The 19,287-nt window shown below is 44.6% G+C and overlaps 1 protein-coding gene across 9 annotated transcripts in view; it reads right to left on the reverse strand.

Annotated features, from left to right (window-relative positions):
• DIS2 (Arp2/3 complex, 34 kD subunit p34-Arc) overlaps positions 1 to 16,547 on the reverse strand; it is a 140,414-nt gene extending 123,867 nt beyond the window's left edge. For 3 of the 9 annotated variants that reach the window (XR_015189587.1, XM_086522973.1, XM_086522975.1), the window contains exon 1: positions 16,279 to 16,545. Coding sequence is in view for 6 of the 9 variants with exons in the window: in XM_086522973.1 (XP_086379099.1) it covers positions 16,279 to 16,340 (62 nt within the window). In the remaining 3 variants the exon portion in view is untranslated. Of the gene's footprint in view, positions 1 to 16,278 lie in introns of all 9 variants that reach the window. The other 6 variants (XM_086522971.1, XM_086522972.1, XM_086522970.1 and 3 more) reach the window with 3 other exon arrangements.
• Between the last annotated feature and the right edge of the window lie 2,740 nt (positions 16,548 to 19,287).

Genomic DNA, 19,287 nt, shown 5'->3' on the forward strand with positions numbered 1-19,287 from the left:
GCTAAAGAGGCAGCAGGAGCACCTTGCTCAATAGGCAACTTCTCAACAGAACCCAAGAGGCCTAGCGTTTTTGCTCCACAGCAGAAACCTCAGCCCTAGCGTTTTTGGTTTGCACATCAGCCCCGGAGTTTTGTAGATTCACCGCGACGGAACACCAAGAAGCATCAGCGTTTTCAGTTTTCACTTTTCAGTTTTCAGTTTTCAGCCTTTAGACATCGCCGATCAAGTCCCGAACCTCGCAAATCTCACCTTCCCGCAGCTGTTCCTCGCCGCACGGTCAGCTTCCACAAGGTTTACAATTTCGGCCCGGAAAACGAAGATTTTAGCATCTGCGTTTTCAGCGCGTCGTCGTCGCATCGTCGTCATTGACATCGTCACCGACATAGAGTCCGAATTCAGCAGATAAAGATTTGTAGATTTCAGCCATTAGCGTTTTCAGATTTCAGCTCGTCTCATCGTCAACAAGTCCAAGCATTATAGAGATTTGTGCAATCAATAGTAGACCGCTCTCGCCATAGAGAGTGGGGCCTTCGGAGGAGGGTTTGACAACAAAGTGAATGGACATTGTGAATGAAGGTGTATGAGACTGAGAGATAGAGAGAGAAGAGAATACGACACCAGAGTTGTTGTTAAACCCTCCTCCGAAGGCCCCACTCTCTATGGCGAGAGCGGTCTACTTATGATTGCACAAAATCTCTACAATGCTTGGACTTGCCGACGATGTCAACGACGATGAGGACGACGACGAGACGGACTAAAATCTGAAAACGCTAATGGCTGAAATCTGCAAATCTTTATCTGCTGAATTCTGACTCTATGTCTGTGACGATGTCGATGACGACGATGCGACGACGACGCGCTGAAAACGCAGATGCTGAAATCTGTGTTTTCTGGGCTGAATCTGCAAACTTCACGGAATCTGACCGTGCGGCGAGGAATTGTTGCGGGAAGGTGAAATCTGCGAGTTTCGGGTCTTGATCTGCGGAGTCTAAGGGCTGAAAACTGAAAACGCTGATGATTCTAGATGTTCCATCGCAGTGAATCTGCAAAACGCTGGGGCTGATCTGCAAATCAAAAATGCTAGGGCTGAAAATGGTTCTGCTGTCGCCGGATGGCCTGCAACTGCAAAACGCTAGGTCTCTGGTTCAGTCTTCTGTCGCCAGGGATCTACAAGAGCAAAAACGCTGGCTGATCTGGTCCAAAATCGCTAGGTGGTTGCTGTGGAGCAAAAACGCTAGGGCTTGGGGTTCTGCTAAGAAGTTACCTGTTGAGCGAGTGCTCCTGCTGCCTCTTCTGCTAGAAAGTGCTAGCGCTAGGTGTCTATTTATACAAACTTAGCAAAATTGCCCTGACTACTTTCCAACAAAAGTCACTTAAAAATAGTAAGTGAAAAATGTCAAAAATAGGGAAAATAGGCTAAATGCACTGGAAAATTCCCCTGAAGGATTCTCATGGATTCTGATGGATTCTAATGGGAATGCTTATGATCATGCTGTGTGCAACCAGAGGATACGCATCTAATCTAAGTGTCTGGACATGCACAATCTGCGAACAGACTCACAAAAGTGCCAGATCACTTCTAAATCTAGACTGACTGGACTGACTGAACCCTGATCATGATGTAGCTTGTCCACGGACACAGGGTTGGATGTGTCACGTGACATCCCCTCCTTTTCAAAGTGAGGTACTGATACCGAACTGCATGGTGTTGAGGGAGATCACCAACAACATTCGGAATCGTGGAAGGGACTCTTCAACGGCCAATTCTGATGTGTGGGTCGTGCGGTACTTGAATTCATAAAGGTCTGCAACGCTTGCTTCTTTGGGCCACGCCGAAAGCGACACAAAGTCTTCTATGGCTCCTTCAATGCTTCAACTTCGTCGAGAGTCATGCGTCTACCTTCTTCAAGAATCTCCGAGGCTGAAAATTCCTGAAACCACTTCCAAGACAAAACCATGAACATACCTATTCTATGTAAAGTGAGTGGAAAAAATCGTGTCTTCCTAAAAGACTGTGCATGCAATGTAGATGAACAAATAGACGGAGTGCCAAACCGTTCACCACACACACGCAAAGAATGAGATCTTTTTTTTCCTTTTGATTGAAAGCAATCAACCGTGGCAATTCACAACGGAAATGCCCATGCTTGGTGCTCATACTTTCATGTGCTCTAAAACCGGCCCGTGGGGCAGTAAGCGTTGGCTTTCACCCGAAATTCTTTACTTTAGACACACACACAGAGCACTTTGCAAAGGAAACCTGCAACGGGAATTAACACTTGAATACACACACGGTTCGGAAGCTAGAATGCCCCGAGCAGACGCCGACAACCTGTAGGCCCCAAAATTGGCGCCCCTTTCGGTATTTCTTCGTAGGGGGGAGAGAGAGCAGTGTGTAGTACCACACTGTACATGAGAGGGAAAGAAAGCACTCCATAGCTCTTAACATGTGAGACAGGTTCTCAATGAAGCATCCACCAAGTATCCACCAACTTGCTAAGTGCAACGAGGGGACCTACATGATCTTGAACTGAGCCTAGACATCCTTTTACTTTACGAGTTCCACTGCCGACCAACTTCCCGTCTGCGGGTGAAAGTACCGTTCACATTGGCCATACAATGTCCGACCATTTGCAACTTCAAAAAGAGAGTCTCAAAAATAAAACAAAAATCATTGGAAAGAAACCAACAACTAAGGTTAGCAGTTGCCACGTCCTCGTGACATGCTCTTTCTACAACTGTGTCATGCCAAGGAAGAGACATGGAATGTGACGTCCGTGAATGCATACTTTTCAGCTTTTCATAAAAAATCCGCATACATTTGTGCTCATTCATGAAAAGCTGAAAAGTATGCATTCACGCTTGGAAGCCAAAGAAAGACAAGCAAAATTTAATCGCGAGAACAACGAAAGACAAGCAGAATATGATCGCAAGAACAAAGCAAGACAAGAGAAGGGCGACCAACACATGAAAGAGTTGTGGCGACTATTTTCTCAAGTGCAGGCGTACTTTGCACAGAATCAGGAAAAGGAGCCTCTCTTACTCCCTTCTTCTCCCAAGCATGACACACAGGATTTGCATGATTATGAGAAGCATGATGATTTGAATGATAATGGTGAGCATGATGATTTGGATGACACTGACAAGCATGATGGTTTGCATGATCAAGATGTGATTTCTCACAAGTATGATGATTTGCATGAAGATGACGTGATTGTTCACAAGGAGGATGAGTTAGTGGATACTTTTTCTAGTGAAGCTAACCTCATTGCAGATTCGATCAAATAGGAAGGATCAATCTTGGCTCTCGAGCCTAGGTCCAAAGCACCCCCTTAGGAAGAACCGATCTTGGCCCTCGAGCCTAGGTCCAAAGAACCCTCACAAGAAGTATTATGTGTTCGAATGATTAGTCAGCACGCATTGTTTGAGTGTTTCATTCGTGATCGTTTCCTATATTTTAGTCAGCATCCTTATCTGATCCCTTTTCCTAGGCATGACATATTGTACGTTGAGCACGTTTCACTCATAAATGAGCACGGATGTATGCGGATTGTTCGTGAAAAGCTGAAAAGTATGCATTCAAGGAAGTCACATTCCATGTCTCTTCCTTGGCACGACATAGTTGTAGAAAGAGCACAAGCAAGTATGAGCCCCAAGCATGGGCATTTCCATTGTGTTTTGCCACAGTTGATTGATTTAGGTCAGCACGAAAAGATTCGATCTCATTGTTTGCGTGTGTGTGGTGAACGGTTTGGCACTCCGTCTCTTTGTTCATCTACATTGCATGCACAGTCTTTTAGGGAGACAAGATTTTTTCCACTCACTTTACATGGAATAGGGATGTTCATGGTTTTGTGTTGGAAATGGTTTCAGGAATTTTCAGCCATGGAGATTCTTGAAGAAGAAAGAAGCAAGCCTCTAGACAAAGTTGAGGAGCCACACAAGACTTTGTGTCGCTTTTGGCGCGGCCCAAAGAAGCAAGCGTTGCAGACCTTTATGAAGTTCAAGTACCGCACGACCCACACCTCATAGTGGGCCAGCAACGAGTCCTTTCGAGGATTCCGGATGTTGTTGGCAATCTCCCTCAACGCCATATAGTTCGGTACCAGTACCTCACTTTGAAAAGGAGGGGATGTCACGTGGCACATCCAACCCTATGTGTCCGTGGACAAGCTACAGCATGACCAGGGTTCAATTCAGTCAAGTCAATCTAGAAAAGCAAGTGATCTGGCACTTCTATGAGTCTGTTCGCAGACCGTGCATGTCCAGGCACTTAGTGTAGATGCATATCCTCTGGTTGCACATAGCATGATCATAAGCATTCCCATCAGAATCCTTCAGGGGAATTTTCCAGTCCATTTAGCCTATTTTTGACATTTTTCACTTATTATTTTTAAGTGACTTTTGTTGGAAAGTAGGTAGGGCAAATTGAGTAAGTTTGTATAAATAGAAACCTAGCGCTAGCACTTTCTAGCAGAAGAGGCAGCAGGAGCACCTTGCTCAACAGGCAACTTCTTAGCAGAACCCAAGAGGCCTAGCGTTTTTGCTCCACAGCAGCAACCTAGCGTTTTGGACCACATCAGCCAGTGTTTTTGCACTTGCAGATTCTGGCGACAGCAGAACATCAGATCAGCCTAGCGTTTTGCATTTGCAGGACAACCGGCAACAGCAAAGCAGAATTCAGCCCTAGCGTTTTTGGTTTGCAGATCAGCCCCGGCGTTTTGCAGATTCACCGCGACTGAACACCAAGAAGCATCAACGTTTTTTGTTTTCAGCCTTTAGACATCGCCGATCAAGTCCCGAACCTCGCAAATCTCACCTTCCCGCAACCGTTCCTCGCCGCACGGTCAGCTTCCGCAAGGTTTACAGTTTCAGCCCGAAAAATGCAGATTTCAGCATCTGCGCTTTCAGCGCGTCGTCGTTGCATCGTCGGTCTCCTGAACCAATCAATCTTGGCAATGAATAACTAAATGTGTATACATTGGAGGCAAGGGGTTGCTTACATAGCAATCCTAGTAAATTGACCTACCCAAGACTTTGACAAATAAGTAAATAAATACCTAAAAGCCAAACTAAATAATGGGATCACATTGGGCAGTTCACTTGAGATGCCTAAACTTTAACACCCTCTTTGCAGCTCATAGTGGACATCAATAGTGAGACCAAGTCGATGAAGAAGCTACCATGGACACCCCAATAGAAGGCCTTGAACTATTGGATACACCTCGGTGTTGCTCTCCTCAACTTTGTACCTGAAAGTTATGCCATCTTGAGCATTGGTTGCCTTTTTAGAAACTTTGAATTGTGGACCATACTACGTCCAATAATCCCCATTCGTGAACTATGAACACATCATGTCCAAAATATAAAACTCCAAGATAATGAACTATTGGAACATGTCACATAGTGATGACGTGGCTACCGACAGCAGAAACGCTAATTTCTGGCTGAAACCCTAATTTCCTGCAAACCCTAAAATCTGCCAAAAACCCTAATTTTTGGAAACCCTAATTTTGCAGAAACCCTCACTGCTGGCTGAAACCCTAAGTGGCTGAAACCCCAAAAAGCTGGCGCCAGTGCCACGTGGCAGCAATGTACGGACGTCCCGAAATTTGCGGAAGCTGGAAAAAAAAGCAAGCGACGCTTTTTTGGGCATGCTTTTGGCTACGCAAGGGAAATTGAGAGAGAGAGAGAGTTAAATTGCTTTTATTCTGCCCTCTCTTGAGATAGAGAGAGAGAGAAACTGCTTTTGATTTTGAAAGCTTTTGGGGCTCTGCTTTTGGGCATCCCTTGTAATCTTAAAATACGCGGTGAGGGGCTCACTTCTCAGAGCATCTGGACGCAGAGTCTGAGAGTGAAACCCTAACCGCTCTCTTGTACTTTGACATTGATTAATACAAAAAGAAATATCGAAAGGGGCGTCAATCTTTGGGGCCAACATCTCTAGGCACGGAACTCCGCCGGGCCAGTGCAAATCTATTGTGATCTGTGAACTGTTTTGAAGTGGTTATTTGGTGCTGTCGTGATTGATTCTTGACTTGGAGTGTCCAAGTCTGTTACAGTGGTATCAGAGCACGGCCGATTTCTCTTCTACAGGAAATCCGATCCCCAATTTTTTTCCACGGCACCTATGGCTTCAGACAAGAATCAGTCGACTCCTTCTGCATCCGGAGATGCGAGTAGAGACCACAACGAAGATGCACGAGAAGAGTATGGCCCGCATCAGCCTACTCAGGCGGAGCATCGAGAGACGGAGCGTCGACAGTTGATCAACGATGCAACTAGGACCCGAAGATGGCAAAATATATGAGCCAGACCTATTTGGAGGAAGTGCATACGGAGTGGCAGAGAACCACAACACCACTGCCAAAACCCGCTCTCAAGAAATCTCTTGTTCCCAAGAAATATACAAAGAAGGAATTGGAAGACGTGGTTGATGCACGGATTGCTCAGCTTTTTGACGCACAAAAGAAAGACAAAAAGCACGGCAAAAAGCAAAAGAAAGGCACTGACTTCCCGGGATATTTGGGTCATCAGTCGACATTTGACAAAGCAAAGAAACAGAAGAAGCGTGTTCACTTTGAAGGAGTACCCAGTTCTTCTTCTTCTTCTTCTTCTTCTGACAGCTCTTCTAGCTCTTCAAATTCGAGCGAAGAAGAGAGAAAAGGTAAAAAGCGAAGCAAGAAACAACGCCTCGGAAAGGGCAAGAAAAAGACAAAGAAGGCTAAATCTTGCCCAGAGACTTATAGTTCTACTAAGGACTCGTCTACAGACAGCTCGGATTCCGATGACGGAAACTTTTATGCGAACAAGAAGAATTTTTATAAAGCCAACCAGTATGACTTTCTCGAAGATAAAAGCAAGAAAGTCCGAGAGTTTAAGGAAGGTGGCCACGCGATCAAGTTTGACACTTTTTTAGGATACTCATATGCTTCGAAGGCTTTGTCTTTTATACAGCAATTTGACATCGCTTTCGCGGGAGGACGCTACTCAGAGCATTCCAAGATTCGGAGAGCTGCCTCTTACTTTAAGGGGAATGCTCGCACTTGGTGGTCCACGCTTCTATCAAGCAAGATTGCGCCAGTTAAATGGCTGAAACTCAAGAGGCTTTTTATTTCTTCTTGGTTGACGCAAGAGTAGGAACGAGATATACGAGCTGCTTGGAACCATCTTCGGATGACCAAGAGAGATACAATGGATACTTACTGTGAAAGATTCTGGAGCTCTTTTCTACCCGCCTCTTCATTCAAGAAGATCTCGTTCAAAAAACAGATTGAGCGGTTCACCTTGGGTCTACCTACAAAGATCCAAGATCACTGCTTGGAACAGAAGTCAACTTCTATTCACGAATTGATGAGTCATGAGAAGCGGGGCTTTTCCATTCACTCTGGCAGTCTAACCTACCCCACAGATGAGCCCATGACACAACAAGCCGAACAGACTTCTCGGAATGAAAGTAGAAAGAAAAAGAGAAATCCAGAGAAAAAGGATGCACGACCCAAGCTTACTCCTGAGGAGAGAGCTCACTTCATCAGAGAGGGGAAGCGCTTTGGATGTGGGGAACATGGACATATCTCCGCGAAGTGCCCTAAACAGGCACCGAAAGAACAGAATGATAAGGACGACGACAGGCCTGAGAGTTCGAGAGCAGCTGAGGAACGTGGCAGAAAAGGCAGATAGAAAAAGAAGAACTTGTACCACATGGCATGGGACCTACACCGAATCGAATGAATGAAAGTACAAACTTTGCCGCTTTTTGGGGCAAAGTGAAGGATCAGGAAGCTCTTTTGAAGGAGCCAAGGCCAACTTCTTTTCACTCGAAATTGGTAGCTCGATTTGGAATTATGCCCGACAGACTGATGCCACAGGCGGAGGTAGTTCGACTGGCACCCGGACGGGTTGCCATTACACCGAGCATTGGCAAACTTTGTTTGCAAATGACACGGGTGTTCAGGGCACGCGAGTGACGTTCTAATCGGAATCCCTTGGTACCACAAGAACTACGCCGTGGTTGACTACGGGCCGAGAAAGCGACTTTGACAAATGAACGGCTCAGAGATTGTACTCGATGAACTTCAGTTTCTTTACTCGTTCTTTTGGGAGAGATCTGAACGATGGATAAAGGTTGACTATGTTTTTGACCTGAACAAAAGAACGGCAAGATTTTTCTCCACACTCAAGCCGATTGCTTTTTAGAGGGCCTAAAGATCAGACCATTGACCTGATACCTAGAAGCACACCACCGAACCGGCCACCTTACCGGGTGAGCCGAGTACAGAATGAAAAGATTATGAACCAAGTGAAAGACCTCTTGCAAAAGGGTCTTGTCCAGCCTAGTACTTCACCGTATTGCTCTCCAGTGTTGTTGGTTTTGAAGAAAGACGGATCTTGGAGAATGTGCATTGATTATAGAGCTCTCAACAAAATCACCATCAAGAACAGATTTCCCATTCTAGGATCGATGAAATACTCGACAGATTACAGAGATCCTCGTGCTTTAGCAGGATTGATCTGAAGAGTGAATATCATCAGATCAGGATAGCGCCGGGAGACGTCTACAAGACAGCTTTTCGGACGACTTTTGGGTTATTTGAGTTTTTGGTGATGCCTTTTGGCTTAACCAATGCTCCTGCGACATTTAACCGGATGATGGACAGGATTTTTTCGAGAGCACAGACTATTTGTTGGCACTCTTTGACGACATCATTGTTTTCTCCAAGAATGAGGCAGAACACAGAGATCATCTGCTTCAGGTCTTTCACGCATTACGAGATCACAAGTTAGTGATTAATGCAAAGAAAAGTGAATTTTTTCTACCAGAAATACACTTTTTGGGACACATTGTCCCAGCAGCAGGAGTGCAAATGGATCCGGCCAAGATAATGTGATTGGCCCGATTTGAAGAATGTCCATGAAGTTAGAAGTTTCTTGGGACTGTGTTCGTACTACAGGCGGTTCATTCGAAAGTTTGCAGAGGTTGCTTCCCCTCTGCATATCTTGATACTATAAGGAGACTCTTTTCTCGTGGGGATCCACCGAGGTGACTGCCTTTCAAACATTGAAAGAGAAATTGACTACAGGTCCAGATTTGACTTTGCCGGACTTGCAGAAGTCATTTGAAGTATTTTGTGATGCTTGTGGTCGTAGTCTGGATGCGGTCTTAATGCAAGAAGGCCATGTCATTGCTTACGAGAGCCGATTGTTCTCTCGGCTGGCGATGACAGCACAGATTTATGAGAAAGAGCTTTTGGCAGTTACCCATGCTCTTACTCAGTGGCGGCATTACCTACCCGAAGCGGATTTTATTGTCTTTACAGACCATCAGAGTTTGCGCTACTTCTTGTCACAGAAGCAGCTTTCGGAAAAGCAGATGCGGTGGGCGAACATCTTGTCACAGTTTCACTTCCAGATTGTCCACGTGCAAGGACAAAAGAATGTGGTGGCAGATGCTTTGTCTGGAAGCTGTTGGTTCTGGCTATTTCCGTGATACATCATAGGAGCTTCAAGGATATGGTCGACCAGTATGCCACAAATACAGATTTTGCAGATGTTTTCACACGGATAAGGATGGGGAGACAGTAGCAAGATACTCCATTTGAGAAGGCTACTTGATGAGAAAAACCATATTCTACGTTACACAGCCGTTGAGGGAAAAGGTTATGATTGAATGCCACTGTCCACCTTTTACGGGTCACCGCGGCATTGCTACCACCATGAAAGGGGTAGAGAGATACTTCTTTTGGCCGAGACTCAAAAAGGATGTGGAAGAGTTTGTGCGCAGTTGCTTAGTATGCCAGAAGGTCAAGTTTGACAGGCATAAAGCACAGGGATTGTTACAACCTTTACCCATACCCACCCGTCCCTGAAAAGTATTGTAATGGATTTCATTTTTTATCTCCCAAGAACACAGAGTGTTCACGATGGGATATGGACTATTATTGACAGATTTAGCAAGCAGGCTCATTTTATTCCAGTGAAGAAGACAATCAAGCCGGATCACCTAGCGAGACTGTTTGTGGCCCAAATATTCAGATTACATGGAATGCCTGAGACGATTGTCTCCGACACAGACCCCAGATTTACGAGTTTGTTTTGGAAGGCAATTTGGGAGAACATTGGCAGGTAGTTGCAGTTCTCGTCATCGTTCCACCCGCAGACTGATGGGCAATCCGAGATTGTCAATTCAGTGATTCTAGACTTATTGAAGTCTTATATCTCAAATCAGAAGACTCAATGGGAAAGATACTTACCTTTGGTGGAATTTGCCTACAATAACACGATACACTCTTCGACGAGGAAAGCGCCATTTGAGATTGTTGAAGGTGCTGTGCGAAGGTTCCACCCTTCCTGAGCACGAAAGATAAGATTTTTGAAGCGGATGAATATACGCGAGATTTGGATACGGCTTTTGCCAAGGTTCGCAAGACTTTGCAGAAGTCTCAAGAACGAAAGAAAAAGGCAACTGATCGCCATCGTTGTGACTTGAAATTGAAGGAGGATGATTGGGTGCTCTTACGTTTTGAGAAGGCAAGCCTAAGAAAGAAAAAGGGAAAGGAGAGGCTTTTACCAAAGCTTAGTATGCGATACTACGGCCCTTTCTAGATCACCAAAAAGATAAATGATGTCTCCTTCCGATTGAAACTGCCAGATACTTGGAGGATTCACAATGCATTTCATGTGAGTCTCTTGAAACCTTTTCAAGGTGATGTGCCTGATGATGGGGAGCCCGGTGAGCAACCCGAAGTGGAAGAAAACGAGATCCTTGTTCCTGCACAGATATTGGCACATAAAGATACGAAGAATAAAGGTAAAGTCCGAAGGCGGTTCTTGGTTAAGTTCAAGAACTCTCCTGCATTTGATGCGAAGTGGATGGAGGAGGAGGACCTAGCAGATCCTCCTCAGATTGTGAAACTTTACCTCGATGTTTTTGGTTTAGCATCGTCTACTCCAAATGGAACCCAGAATTCAGCTTGGCCGGAGATCTGGTGCAGTGGGATGCACAAGAGGGGAGTCACTTCACTCATTTGTCAACAGATGCCTTGGTTTTGATTCTAAAGTCACTGATCTCTTTGAGCTTCAGGGATACTGAGAGCTGACAGTATTCTGTTGGATGACTTTATGAAATGGAATTCCTGATTATGATACTGATTTGTTCTTGGCTTCTTTTCAATGGAGGAACTAATAGACAAAATGACTGCAGCATTTTGGTCTGATTGATCTCGAATAGACATGGTTGCAATAGGGGTTAGTCAATCGGACACCGATGAGGTCCTGATTGGATCTAGATGCGATTGCTAGCTACATTGCCGATAAATCATGGTCTAAGATCCGAATGAATGTTGAATGTCATGTGATGTCCTGTGATGTCTAGTGATGTCCTGTGATGTCATGTGATGTGACTGTCGATTTGGTACATGTGCTAGATGTGTGTTCCTAGTACATAGGTACTAACAGTCAATGTCTGCTTAGACGGTTTATGGGTTCTGTTGGTTTTGCAAGCGTCATTGCGATCAATTACAATGCTTTCAAGAGGGGGTATGTCACAAAGTGATGACGTGGCTACCGACAACAGAAACCCTAATTTCCTGCAAACCCTAAAATTTGCCAAAAGCCTAATTTTGCAGAAACCCTAACTGCTGGCTGAAACCCTAAAAAGCTGGCACCAGTGCCACGTGGCAGTAGTGTACGGACGTCCCGGAATTTGCGGAAGCTGGAAAAAAAGCAAGCGACGTTTTTTTCGGCATGCTTTTGGCTACGCAAGGGAAATTGAGAGAGAGAGAGAGAGAGAGAGAGAGAGAGAGAGAGAGAGAGAGAGTTAAATTGCTTTTATTCTGCCCTCTCTTGAGATAAGAGAGAGAGAGAGAAACTGCTTTTGATTTTGAAAGCTTTTGGGGCTCTGCTTTTGGGCATCCCTTGTAATCTTTAAATACGCAATGAGAGGCTCACTTCTCAGAGCATATGGACGCAGGGTCTAAGAATGAAACCCTAACCGCTCTCTTGTACTTTAACATTGATTAATACAAAAAGAAATACCGAAATGGGGCGCCAGTCTTTGGTGCCAACATCTCTAGGCACGGAACTCTGCCGGGCCAGTGCAAATCTATTGTGATCTGTGAACTGTTTTGAAGTGGTTATTTGGTGCTGTCGTGATTGATTCTTGACTTGGAGTGTCCAAGTCTGTTACAGAACACATCATGTCCATAATCTGACCAACAACAATGAATTGGCTAGCTCATCCATAGTGTTTTAGATGTCTGATTGGTTCCCTGCCAGATGCATGCACATTGAACTCCGACCTACGGGTCCAAACACCAACAACTTGAACTCCAACACAAGGGTCCAAATTAATTATAGGGAACATGTGGTTGCCCCTCTCTGCCACTCACAAGTCTCTCTTTTGGTTGAAGCTAGTGGTGACACCTATCATTTGACTAGAAATCTGACGTCGAGGCCATTGTGGACACCGCCACGAGTGCCATGGCGATCTCCTCTGTCAAATCTTTATTGCCGTAATTTCTGTCCAGCTTGCCTTTGTCCTTGTCTATCTATGAGTTCCTGCTTTTGCCTTTGGCTTCAAACTCCCGAGACAAAAAAAGCGTCGAATCACATCATGACTGTGGTCGCACCTCTCGGATACCGAGGCAGCTAACTGAGTATTGGTACTGCCATCCTTGTCCAGCTGACCTTTGCCGCTATCCTCTAGCGAACTCCTCCATTTGCTTTTGACTTCACAAACTCGAGCCAAACAAATTTTCAAGTTCCTTGAGAATTGTGTCGATGCATGGGCCACTAAATGGATGGTTGACGATCTGTTATCTATAGCTTTTGCTTGTCTTTGGTCGATGTCGTCGCGCCTTGAGCAAGGTAGGGACATATTGTGTAAGGTGCAACGGAAGTGAATGTTGAACTTTGCTCAAGATGAGTGCTCCGAACTGTGCTCAAGGTTCCTTTTACTTACGGAAGGGAGAGCCTTCCGTGCCTTTAATGAGAGAGTGCAAGTGATCACAAACAAAGTGGATAAACACTGTGGATGAAGGTGTTGAGCCTGAGAGATAGAGAGAGAAGAATACGACACCAGAATGTTGTCAAAACCCTTCTCCGAAAGCCCACTCTCTATGGCGAGAGCGGTCTACTATTGATTGCACAAAACTCTACAATGCTTTGGACTTGCCGACGATGTCGACGACGATGAGACGGGCTGAAATCTGAAAATGCTAAGGGCTGAAATCTACAAATCTTTCTCTACTGAATTCTGACTCTATGTCGGTGAGATGTCGATGGTGACTATGCGACGACGACGCGCTAAAAACGCAGATGCTGAAATCTGCCTTTTCCGGGCTGAATCTACAAACTTCGCGGGATCTGACCGTGAGACGAGGATCTGCTACGGGAAGGTGAGATCTGTGAGGTTCGGGGGTTCTAGTTGTGGGGGAGCAGGAGAGAGAGCCCACTTGCTACTCTATGCAATGAGAGTGAAGGAGAAGAGGAGAGTGGCACAGAAGAAGCTCACGCAGAGAGAAAACGTGAGAGAGAGAGAGAACGCTCGTAGAAAATTGGGAGAAGTCACGCTTTTTTCTTTTGGGCTTGACCTTTGAGTATATGAGTAAGTGACTAGGGGGCCATTCACACTTGGGCCCCCTCACTTATAAGTCTTTAGACTTATAAGTTAATAAGTACAAGGCACTTAGGCCTTTATTCCCTAACAACCTCCCACCTAAAGGCAATGTACCTTGGGAGATCAAAGAATCAGCTAACTATGATACATCAGCTGAGCATGCACTTACTCATCCAACACCCATCATCTGACGGCAATATGCAAACCGCTCTGCTGGAAGACTCTTGGTCAAAAGATCTGCAGGATTGTCATCTGTGTGAACCTTGACAAGTGTAATGCTCTTGTCATCAAGCACACTCCTGATAAAATGATACTTCACCTCTATGTGCTTTGTCTTGGCATGAAAAACAGGATTCCTTGCAAGCATAATAGCACTCTGACTATCACAGTGCAGCACAGGAACCGGTGACTTAATGCCAAGCTCTTCTACCAAACGCATGAGCCACAAAGCTTCTTTGCATGCCTCAGTGGCAGCCACATACTCAGCCTCAGTGGTAGACAAAGCAACACATTTTTGCAGTCTAGAAATCCAAGAAACTGCACCTCCTGTGAATGTAAACACATATCCAGAGGTAGACTTCCTGCAATCTGGATGTCCAGCAAAATCTGCATCTGTAAAGCCATGCACAGATGTCTCACTCTTCCCAAAACAAATGCACAAGTCTTTAGTGCCTTTCAAGTATCTCAAGATACACTTCACTGCTTCCCAATGCTTTTTGCCAGGATTGCTCATGTACCTGCTTACCACTCCCACCGCAAATGCAATGTCCGGACGTGTAGCAACCATAGCATACATCAAACTGCCAACGGCTGATGCATAAGGAATCTTGGCCATTTCAGCCCGCATATCATCTGTATTTGGGCAATCATGTGCAGTCAGTTTTACATATGGAGGCAGCGGAGTACCAAGTGCCTTTCCCCCATCCATATGAAAACCATGTAGCACCTTATTAACATAATCTCGTTGAGATAGATACAGACGCCTGTTGGGTCTATCTCGAGAGATACGCATGCCCAAAATATGATTAGCATCACCAAGATCCTTCATGTCAAAGCGATTCTTTAAGCTTTGCTGTAATGCATCCAACTCCGTGACATTTTTACCCGCAATAAGCATGTCATCAACATACAAAATCAGCAATAGAAGAGATCCATCACTTGCCGTTTTGATATACAAACAGTGATCAGAATTACTTCTTTTGTATCCTTGAGACCTCATGAATGTATCAAACTTGTGATACCATGCACGGGGAGACAGTTTCAAACCATACAAGCTCTTCAAGAGTCTACATACTTTCTTCTCTTGCCCCTTTGACACAAAACCTTCTGGCTGCATCATATAGATCATCTCAAGCAAATCGCCATGCAAAAACGTTGTTTTGACATCCATTTGCTTTAACTCCATATCTTCATAAGCAACCAGGCCTAAAACAAGACGTAATGTGGCAAGCTTTACAACAGGAGAAAAAATCTCATCAAAATCCACACCATGCTTTTGCTTGTACCCTTTAGCAACCAAACGTGCCTTGTACTTAGAAGAAGCATCAGATGTGACCTTGGTCTTGTAAACCCATTTACATGGCAGAGCCTTATGCCCTTTAGGCAAATCAACCAAGTCCCATGTATGGTTTTTCTCCAAAGACTGCATTTCCGAAACCATTGCTTTGAACCATTTCTTACTGTCTTCCCGTTGCATAGCCTCTTTATAGCAAGACGGCTCACCACAATCAGTAAGCATGACATAGTCCAAAGACGGTTCATATCTATCGGGGGGCCTTGTCACCCGAGTAGACCTACGCACCCAATGATCCATAACAGGTGGATTTTCAGCCTGTAAAGCCGGTTGCATCGCAACAACGGGCGGTCTAGGAGCATCAACCTGTTCCCCTACCTGTGGTGCATCAATGGCAACTTGTTGGGGCTGATTTTCAGCACCATTTTCAGCATGTAAAGGCTGCTGAACATTGGGCCTTCTTGGCTGTCCATATGTAATATCTTCACGAAAAACAACCCGGCGCACTTCCTCGACCTTTGTGGACTGTTTGTGCATGCAATTCTCATTGAAGATGACATCATTGCTGCGTATGATTTTCCGTAATGCGGGATCCCATAATCTATACCCCATTTCACCATCCTCACCATATCCTAGGAAAATGCATTTATGAGACTTTGGTTCTAGTTTGGTGCGCAGTTCACTCCGGATGTGAACATAGGCTTCACAACCAAACACTCTTAAATGTGCATACAAGCGCTTATTATTCATTAGAGTTGAAGAGTATGGCAAGTGAGTTAGTCACAGTACAATCAGCTAGGAAGGAAGGAAAATGGGGCAATGGGCGGTTTACATAGAAGGAAAATCCATCATCCGTGAGTTCAAGAACTCCGTACACAGAGAGGAAACAGCTGCTCCCTCTCACAAGATCTGAGTAAAACGGATCACCAGGTCTTGTAAAACAAGCGCTTATTATTCATTAGAGCGTTTGAAACGTTTTTTAATTTCACACAGTACCCATGGTGGATTGTAAACCTATATGTATCTTCTATAGATCAAGTTTAGCTACGTTAATATGCTCTCTCTCTCTCTCTCTCTCTCTCTCTCTCTCTCTCTCTCTCAGGCAGGCATGCACGCACTCACAACATCATCAAGCAAGGAAAAAGCATACTATCGGATTCGGTGAAGAAGAATCTGCTGAATAACTCTGGCAGGAGCTGAGAGCAGGACCATAGCTCGTCAGAAAACAAGAAAATCTTCCAGTTGGCAAGCCCCGTCACCTGACGTTTGTACAGAGTTGTCTGCACTGAAGTGGGTTCAAATCTTTACCGTAAAGACTAAGATTTTGACAAGGGAGGACCGTGTGGAGGAGTTGAGAATTTAAAATGGCATGCCTTTTCGTCAGGCCTGCAGGCTATACACAGGAATTGAAACAATGTTCGGGAAAAATCATTTTCACAAACATATAAAAATCCCTCCAAGACAAATCTGAACAGGAAATTTTACAATACTAGCAAATATTTTTGCAAAATTACATTATTTTCCATGTATTTTAAGCGGAATTTTCTCTTTCTTGCCATCCCCTCAACCGTTTACTTTGATTTTGCAACCGGCGCAAGGCTAGGCTGAGGCACACTTTTCCCGAACACTGAATTGAAATGAAAGAATTGCAATGTAACTTAGGCTCCATCTTGCAACTCTTGTCAGCTTTATATTTCTAGCACTTAGATGTACATCTAAGCTCAAACTTGAGCTTGAGCCTCCTACCGTCCTCCGTGGGTTGACTCAATATAGCTTGAGATCCATCTTGTACACTCAAACAGGTATTTATGCTTCTTCCAAAACCATTCCTAAATGGTTAAGGGAACAAGGATGTCAAGAACTAGTTGAACTCCCTTTGGCCTATTTGGCATCCCTATGGGATTTGAAATTAGTTTCAAGCAGTGTGGAAATGGGTGATAGCTAGTTTTGAATCCAACTTAAAGAGCTGGGAGGAGTTCATCTCCTCCCAACCAAGTAGGGTTCTAACCATTAATAATTTTTTGATATCACTCTCTACTTTCCTATGTTTCTTGTCGGAGACCCTCGAAATAGCTTTACAACAAAGCCATGGATTCTACAGACACTTTTGTTTTTGTTTTTTGTTTTTTTAAAGAGAGTACAAGAACTTCAAAACACACGCACACACCCTATGTACAACAGCCTCATAGGTAGGGAGAGAGGCATCCCATCACACGCACACGCCCGCATATGGGAACAATCCCTAAGGACTTAGATCATGTCTTCGGGTCGCCAAGGGGGGATTGAACCCAAGACCTTAGGCACATAGGCTATGACTCTACCAACTGAGCTAGCACGCGTTGACGATAGACACTTTTCTTGGAGAGGGACTCCTCACAAAAAACAGATAGCCAAAGTTAGTTGGGATTTCTATCCTCTACCTGAAGACAAAGGAGGATTGGGTATCATAGACACAATTGAGAAACTCACAGTTAAATGGGATTGTGACATCCTTTTTTGAACCCAATAGTGATAGGATGCAACTGTTTCATCGAGATCTTCATATGTTCTCTCTTAAAGAGGCACTTGCTTGGAAAAAATTGTTGCCACTCTACATCTTTCCTAGCCCCTTCAAGATCTAAAAGCTCTAAACTAATCAAGGGATTTTGGAGAGCGTGGAACTCATACAAGGAGACAATTTCTATCGGCATAGAATGTACCAAAGGGGTTGCATCCGTGAGGAGCAGCAAAGTGCTCCAATTGATATGGTGCGGATGGTGGAGATACCCATGTACATATGGATTACTCTCTGAGATTCAAGCGTGTTAGATTTGCTACCAGATGTGTGAGCCAGTGTCGACACACACAGATGCCAATTCTAGTTACAATTACCTAATCGAGTTTCTGATGGAGAGCAGATGGAGGCATGCCTTACATAATGGTCTTCTTGGACCTTGGATAGACAAGCTTCTTCTTCAGATGTCACCTAGAAACTCTAATAGCGCAGTCCGACTAGGAGCTAAGAGGGGATTTTACCTCTTCGATCAGTCCTAGCAGAGGTGCTAATGCCCCAATTTCTCCCAGGGGCGGATATAGGGAGTGAGGACTGATTTGTGGCTATGCTCGGCTATGTGAGGTAGTTTGCTTATTATTTGCCTATTCTCACCATTGTTTTGCCCACCTTATACTGCTAGTACTGTCATATAGTTGGCCTCTTGCTGTCCCCAAGTCGGGGGTTATTTTTCCCTAATACTAAACTCTCATGGGTGTAGGTTTGGGAGATGGTTGCAGTCACAAGGTCGCCCAAGGGATGTAGGATTTGTTGGGCATTTACCTCGATGGCATCATGGCCTTCCCAATGTGTGTATGTATCATGGTGCACCCAAGAGAGCCGAAACATGCACACGTATGTATGTGAGTTGGGCTGTGTAAGGGGGGGGGGGGGGGGGGGGGAGCGAGAGAGAAGCATAGTCCCATACATTTGCTAGAGATACAAAGGAGTAGAGGTCCTTCTAACAAATGGAAGACCTCCCAACATGCATTGTGCAGCCACGTAGCAAGCCATAACAAGCTATTAACTGTCAAATTCTTAATTGTACCTCAAAATATTTCCAAGAAAAAAGGTCATAATCTAACTTTTTTTGTTGATTGTAGCTGACCATTCCACTTTGGAGGTCCCCCAAAAATCTATAGGGTGGTATGAGACCCTCTACACTATCGACTATACTTCTTCCACGACTTTAGGAAGGGGCACAATCAACTGCTATGGGGCACTTTGTAGGCTTTCATAGATCCCACCAACAAGACCTCTATTTTGTCTATGGGACTCCGATATGAGCCAAATCTATGTGTATGTGTGTATGTCAAGCACCATAGCCAACAAAGATGCATTTATGTGAGTATTGGATCAAGCTTTGACCTAAGCACTTTGGGCACATGAGCATATGCCTCGCAACCAAAGACATGTAAGTGATCATAATATGGCTTCTTACGAAACCACATCTCTTTAGGAACCTAGCAATCCAATGGCATGCTAGAAGACTTGTTAACAATATACATTGTTGTTAAAACACCCTCTACCCAAAAGCGTTGTGTAAGGTTCACCATAAACAACATATAAAAAAACAAGCTCCTGTATAGTACGGTTCATCCATTTGCAAATCCATTTTGGGTTGGTGTG

This window comes from Adiantum capillus-veneris, chromosome 11 (genome assembly GCF_014529385.1).
Source record: "Adiantum capillus-veneris isolate H3 chromosome 11, ASM1452938v2, whole genome shotgun sequence".
Taxonomy (NCBI): Eukaryota; Viridiplantae; Streptophyta; class Polypodiopsida; order Polypodiales; family Pteridaceae; genus Adiantum; species Adiantum capillus-veneris.